This window comes from Sprattus sprattus (genome assembly GCF_963457725.1).
Source record: "Sprattus sprattus genome assembly, chromosome: 17".
Taxonomy (NCBI): domain Eukaryota; kingdom Metazoa; phylum Chordata; class Actinopteri; order Clupeiformes; family Clupeidae; genus Sprattus; species Sprattus sprattus.
Window position 1 is genome coordinate 7991154 of NC_137915.1, and position 7500 is coordinate 7998653.

General features: G+C 47.0%; 1 protein-coding gene across 1 annotated transcript in view; it reads right to left on the reverse strand.

The window, feature by feature from the left end:
* dipk2ab (divergent protein kinase domain 2Ab) overlaps positions 1 to 7500 on the reverse strand; it is a gene marked incomplete at its 5' end in the record, with an annotated part of 25440 nt that overhangs the window by 8794 nt on the left and 9146 nt on the right. Inside the window, one exon of the mRNA XM_080855434.1 lies at positions 2798 to 3101. Within this exon, the coding sequence (XP_080711560.1) occupies positions 2798 to 3101 (304 nt within the window). The remainder of the gene's footprint in view (positions 1 to 2797; positions 3102 to 7500) is intronic.

The following is a 7500-nucleotide window of genomic DNA, read 5'->3' on the forward strand; positions in this document are numbered from 1 at the left end:
GTAATCAAGTGTCCGTGTGTGTGTGTGTGTCTTGAGTCAAGTGTCCGTGTGTGTGTGAGTCTGTGTGTGTGTGTGTGTGTGTGTGTATGTGTGTGTGCGTGTGTGGTGTCTTGTGATTTTCCGTGTGTGTGTGCGAGTGTCCTTGTGTTTTTCCGTGTGTGTGTGCGAGTGTCCTTGTGTGTGTGTGTGTGTCTTGTGTGAGTGTCTCCATTCTTTGCTCCATATGGGGTCGTCCAGCCTATTCACTCCTTAGCATATCAGGAGATGGCTCTTGAGTGATTCCTTCAGGGTGAGAGGTGTTGATCGTCTTTGAGTGGTTCCTTTTGGTCAAGAGATGTGGATCTTCTTTGATGGTTGAAGGTGATGGCTGTCCCGTCTGATGGTCCAATGGTTTTGTTCCTCCAGATGGGTTGATTTGGGTTCAAATGTCCCCCTTTTTGACATCTCCTTTCCTTGTTGTCATCGTGACGAGGCTGAATAAGGTGTTGGCTGTCCCGTCTGATGGTTTCTTCCAGAGGGGTTGATCTGGGTTGAATGGTGCAGTTGTCCTTCATCCGCTAATCTCCATATCCTGTAACGAGATTTTGGGGGAGATAATACTGGACAACACTTACATGAGGCAGGAAGCCTCTTAGCATACTCCACACATTAGACAATAGACATTTGGTATTGGGTGTGAAAAGCGGTTGATGGTATGTCTGCGCCCAGATTCGCCATTGGATGTTAATGTATGTGGCGCCCTTGCGGTTTAAGAAGCAGGTTTTCAGGAAGAAACAGTGTTAGCAAATGTCATTAAAAATTCACAGATATCCTTTAGAGCAAGACGTTGAATATTTGAAAGTTAATCAAACAATTTCACCTGAAAACAAAAGCAGTGGTCACATTTGTTGTTAACAGTTCTGTAACTTCATTCATTCTATGGCTGGCCAGCCCATTCACACATACACAGATTAATTTGCTTGCTCAGGAGACAATGTTTCCATTCCTACAAGAAAATAAGTTACTTAGAGTTCCAGTTACAGTAGTTAAACATTTCGTTAAAGCATTATGTTATAAAAACCCTTCTATCATCCAGATTTCAGGGGCCAGTGAAAGCCAAACCATCTAAGGCATTTAATTAATTCAGCGCTCCTGGCGTCATTTGGTAGTCAGAAATTCAGCAGCTAAGACCTGCTTAAAAACAAAAAACATTTTGCAGTTATCATCTTATCAGGGTATGCATTACCTACATTGCTTTGAAGCTAAGCCTCATCTCCTCCCCCTTTTGATGTTACAGCACTTCTGATGCTGTAAGATCATTACTCAGGGATATGCTTGCAATTGTTTGTAATTTTAACACTTCCTTCAATGATTTTAACTTGGGTTAAATCAATTATGTGTAGTCATAAAAAATGCTTAGTCTTGTGGCTTGGGTGTGGTCACCTCAGCCTGATGGGCTATTGAGGGTCCTGACGTGTGAATTAAGTTGAATGTGTGAAAGCTGTCTGTAAACTTTTTGTGAATAGACACAGTGTAACATTTAGCAGTCTAAACTCTGACTTAATCAAAAGCATTGTGAAATCTGGATTTAGAGAATTTTTATGTCTTGAAACATGACTGGTCAAATCCAAGAACTGAGTTTCCATAATTTAGTGTAACAACGTACAAATTAACTTCAAAAATTTAAAATAATGCTGTTTTTCCTGTTTTCACAACACCCGTTTTGAAACACAAACACTTATATTCTCTTGGGATTAAATATAGCAGCCAAGATTCTGTCTGAAACTTCTGGGTCAAACGTACTAAAATCAAGGCTTCTGGCAAGATTCTGTCTGAAACTTCTGGGTCAAACGTACTAAAATCTATGGCACATATCTTCCCAAGAGAAGGTAAATGTACTTACCAAAGTGTTGTGTCACAAACGCGGTGAAGAGGATTCTTTACAGCAAACTCGAATCTCAGCAAATACAAGAATGTATCTCTCGGTCCAGAACCTCCATCTGATGGTAATTAGTTTACTACCATATATTGGAAGACTCAGTCATGGATTTGTCAGTGATGATCCAGGTTTATTCGTGAACAATGGTGGTTACCATTGGAGACAGAGGCTTGAAGTCACACACTCACTCACAGTGTTTTACCTTAGCTTATCTAACCTACTCCTTAGAGAACAGGCTCTTATATACATAATGGTTAAGGGGTGTTACCAGCTATTCAAAATAGGCCATGGCTGCAGACACTTTTGCCCAAACCTGGGGGGAAGGGAGTTCTCACCTCCTTCCCCAGGTCTGAACAAAGAGCCCTCACCAAGAAATGTTTAAATGCCAATAAAAGTAATATATTTATACTAGGTATAAATAAGTTGGAATTAATGCAACTAACCAGTCCCTTCAAGCCCAAACATGAAGCTCAAGCCTCCCAGCTCCCAGGAAGTTCAACAACTGAGTAAAATCCCAGTAACAAACATGACAAAACGTGCACAACCCAAATAAATCATGCCCAGAAAATGGATGGAATTTGACTGAACTAGGCCCGAAAACGTCCTCGATTAATACTGCTTCAGGACTTATATATAGCTGGCCCCACAGGTAAACCATAGGCAAGCTGGTGTCCCCTTGTGGATGAGGTGTGTTCAGGAAAAAACACCTGTCTAACCTACAAAAAACTGGTCTAGCTGGTCATAGGCATCACACCTTAGCACAGCCATGGAGCAAACATAGTGTACAGATTGGGGACTAAAATGAAGATAACGAGAAAGAAATATCAGTTAAATAAAAAGACAGAAGAGAGGAAGAGGGCGAGTTGGGTCGTGACTTACTCTGTCTGATGAGCCGCTTGTCGGCCACCAGCACGTTCTCAGCGTCCACCACGATGACCTTGCCGTCGCGCGGCCCCACGGCAAAGTTGTCGAAGCTGACGTCCAGCAGGTAGAGGGCGAAGTCAAAGTCGTTGTTGGTGAGCTGCTCGGCGATGTCCATCAGCTGCCGCGCCAGGTCAACACGCGTCTCCCACGCCGCATTGTAGAAACTCCACAGCTCCTCGCCCACGTAGTTCACCGCCACCATCCGCCCGCACGCGCCCAGATACTTGGCAAATGGCCAGCCCTCATCTGATGGGAAACTCTGCATGGGGGGGAGAGGGAGAGAGAGAGAGAGAGAGAGAGAGAGAGAGAAAAAGAAAGAAAGAAAGAAAGAAAGAAAGAAAGAAAGAAGAGAGAGAGAGAGAGAGAGATGTGTGTGTTAGCTGAGGAGGGTGGCTGAGGAGATATCATCAGCTTAAAAACAAGTACACACAAAACACTGATACAAGTTAGAAAAAGAAAGTGATAGAGGGAGAAAAGCGAAAGAGAGAAATGCAAGTCGAGCGAATCGGAGCGAGATAGCATCTGATACATGGAGCTCACTCTCACACACACCCAACCGCAACACCAAACACACTGCGCTCTCTCACCTATAGTGTTGCCAATGCAAACAGCTCAGGTACCTGCCCCCCCCCCCCCCTTATTAAGTAGACCTTTAACTGCCCTCCTTGTGCATTCCCAACCCTTCATGCCCTACACGTCAGCCCTGCAGACAAACATTTTACAAGTACGCAGCAGGCTAACTTACATTAACATTTTCATTTAGCAGACGCTTTTGTCCAAAGCGACGTACAAGGGATAGAAGAGTCAAGCTAAGAGCTATAAAACCTGGTGTAACAATAAATACTGCTTTTTTTTTAAGAAATAGAAAACGACATAGAAAGAAAAAGAAGTGCGGGACCGTCACTGCTTAAGTGCAAGTTAAGCCAAGGTGCCAGTTAGGAAGGGAGGTTCTCTCTGAAGAGTTGGGTCTTCAAGAGCTTCTTGAAGGTAGAGAGGGACGCCCCTGCTCTGGTAGTGCTAGGCAGTTCGTTCCACCGACGTGGAAACTACAACTGAGAATAGTTGGAGAGGAGAGAGGCCAGTGGTCGTCTCTGGTGGCTGTAGCGTCTGGATGAGGAGGGGAGCCTGGCTGGAGCGGGGGACTGTGAGATGGAGTGAGGAGCCACCTCAGGAACACTCGCACCTTTTAAATGTGGCGTTAAAGCCTAATGATGCAAAGCGGCGGACGCCTCGCTGTAAGTAATTATCAGCACGACGCCGCCACGCAGCTGTGTCTCACCCGTGTGGGGAGAACACAGCGACAGCGACAGCTCGCTGTGGCGCTTAATGGCCCTCTGGTATCACAGCCATTTATGTACACACACACACACACACACACACACACACAGATATACCTCAAGGTCCTGGAGTTATTGATGCAAATGGTGGCTGTATGAAGTAGCAAGGAAAAGAAGCCTCAATATCTAGTCCATCTGTACACACAAACATGCCAGAGAGGACCGGAGGTACTGGCATAAATAGCGAGCACAAAAAGTGTGTGGAAAAGCCATAAAATCAAATCCTCCACCCCCCCTTTGCAAATGGCACACACACACACACACACACACACACACACACACACACACACACACACACACACACACACACACACACACACACACAGAAACAGAAGGGGACCCAAAATGAAAGGCAAAAGAAGCAGCTGTAGACTCCAATTCAGCTAATCCTGAGGGGAGGCAGTCTCTGGTGTGTGTTTCTGTGTGTGTGTGTGTGTGTGTGTGTGTGTGTGTGTGTGTGTGGGTGGGTGTGAGAGACAACCACTCATTACGGCTCCCCTCTCCTCCACTTCTAGCCCTCTTCAAAAGGAGGCTGGGTGCCGAGGCTCTCAGACATAGGGGTGACGGCCGGGCCATTTGTTTGTGTTTGGGACGCTGTGTGTGATCGGGGCATCTCAGCTGCTGAGTCATGTGTGTGTGTGTGTGTGTGTGTGTGTGTGTGTGTGGGACGCTGTGTGTGATCGGGGCATCTCAGCTGCTGCGTCATCCCAACTCCACCACCACCCCAACCCCAGACCAATATCAGGCACAGCCACTCCGTCTCTCACCCTCACCCGTCTGCTGCCCACCAGGCAGCATATCTCTCAGCCTGCCTCCTTAACCAAGGTCACTGACACGGAGAGAACCAAGAGCCATGTCTCACCCTGCGTGTGTGTGTGTGTGTGCGTGCTTGCTTGTGTGTGAGTGTGCAACAGTTAGAATGACTGTGTGAAAAAGAGAAAGAGGGAGAGAGAGACACAGACAGACAGACAGACACAGACAGACAGACAGGCAGACAGACAGAGAGAGAGAGAGAGAGAGAGAGAGAGAGAGAGAGAGAGAGAGAGAGAGAGAGAGAGAGAAAGAGAAAGAGAGAGAGAGAGCGTGAGAGAGAGTGAGAGACACAGGTTAAGAAAGAAAACCACAGAGAGAGCGACACAGGTAAAGAAAGAAAAAGACGTGGATATAAGGTGTGATTGTTTCTCTTCATAGCGCCTATCGAGCCACCAAATCCAGCAGCATTCCCAGCCCCACCCAATCACACGTACAAGGCTGTGATTAACAATTAATGGTGCTACGCATGAATAATTAAGGCTGAGGGGAGGATTCAGTGGAAAATGGAAGATCCATTCAGGAAAAGAGGCTGGAAAATAAATAAATGATGAACAGCTACATAAATTAATTCCAAAGTGAAATGAAATGTCTGTCATTTAACGCCAGCTGCCCATACGTCACACATGTGGTTTGGGGCATGATGTTCACAGCCCCGCTTCTGCACCTCCTTGCTCTGCCTCCATGCATGTTGTTCACAGTCTCACTTCTGCACCTCCTCGCTCTGCCTCCATGCATGATGTTCACAGTCCTGCTTCTGCACCTCCTTGCTCTGCCTCCATGCATGTTGTTCACAGCCCAGCTTCTGCACCTCCTCGCTCTGCCTCCATGCATGTTGTTCACAGCCCAGCTTCTGCACCTCCTCGCTCTGCCTCCATGCATGTTGTTCACAGCCCAGCTTCTACACCTCCTCGCTCTGCCTCCATGCATGTTGTTCACAGCCCAGCTTCTGCACCTCCTCGCTCTGCCTCCATGCATGTTGTTCACAGCCCAGCTTCTGCACCTCCTCGCTCTACCTCCATGCATGTTGTTCACAGCCCAGCTTCTGCACCTCCTCGCTCTGCCTCCATGCATGTTGTTCACAGCCCAGCTTCTGCACCTCCTCACTCTGCAACCATCTGCTTCTCTATCACTTTCTATGTCTGTATATGCCTTTCTTTCTCTTTCTTTCTTTCTTTCCCTCTCGCTCTCTTTCATTCTGTTATTCTCTCAAACCATGACTGACCAGGGTTGATATGAGGGTTCGAAGGTAGGTTTACAGTAACAAGAACAATAATATATAGGTCACATAATGTGATAAGGCCTCACCTCACAGTGCAAACTCTGGTAGCAGCCTTAAACATGGCAAGTCATTTTCACTTATGCCCTGTCTCTCTCTCTCTCTTTTTCTCTCTCTCTTTCTCTCTCATACACACCAACTCAATCCCACGCCCCCCTAGGGCTGACTACTATCTGAAATAAACTGACGTTCATGCTCATAAATAGATATCCTGAGAGGACGCTCAGACTTTGTCTGAATAAACACATTCAACGGCTAATTAAAATAATATCGCCAAACAATGTGAAGCTATGGAGCTGCCTAACGGGATGAAGTGAGCAAAGCCTCGTCGATAACTGTCAAGGAGACGGCGAGACTGCGAGAGGCTGGAAAAAGGAAAGGGAGTTTGATTAATGAAAGGTTGTGCTATCGAGCTTCAAAAACCCAGCGCTCACTCCCCAACAAGTCCCCGGCTCTCAACAGCACTTGGCCATGGTAAGATTAGGCCAGCACCTTCTCCTGTTGGCTCCAGCCCAGCCAGAATCAGCCAAACAAGCCCAGCACCGCAGGATTAAAGTGAATCCCATTAGGGGCTAGCAGATCCTCTGTGGCGTGCGGGGGGTTGGTGGTGGTGGTGGTGTGGGTCTTTGCTGTATTGCAGAGACAAAGATAGCAGAGAGAAGGAGAGATAGAAAAGAGAAGGAGAGACAGAGAGAGAAAGACAGGAAGAGAGGCCGGGCAGCTGCCTGTCTTGATAGGCGAGAAACTAGCGAGCGAGCGGACGAAGCCCCCGGGCCAATCTCTGACGCTGTCAGCATCGCTTGCGCTCACACAGATGCCTTCATGTTTCCGCTAAGGCCCACCGCGGTGGACAGGCCCGTCCAACTCGCTCAGCATATCTGCAGGCCCTAACACAGGCCAACACGAGCCAACAGCAGCTAACATAAGCACCGTACGCATCTACCGCCAGCGAGCTAAGCGGCTAATTCCTGATGACAAAACAGCCTAGGGCACGACACTTTGCCACATTTAACCAGCCATAACATTATGGTAAGCGAGGGAGATGAAACTGATATGTTCTTTTAGTTTTTGTAAAAATCCGTGCGTCTTCAAATTGACCGAACGTCTCAGGCACACTGTGCAGGCCAACGCAAAGCAGGCCACATAACGGTCTCATCGCATTTAGGAAGGTTCATCTCCGACCTGATGTGTCCATGGTAGGAGACTCCTTCTCAAATTTATAATCCTATTTA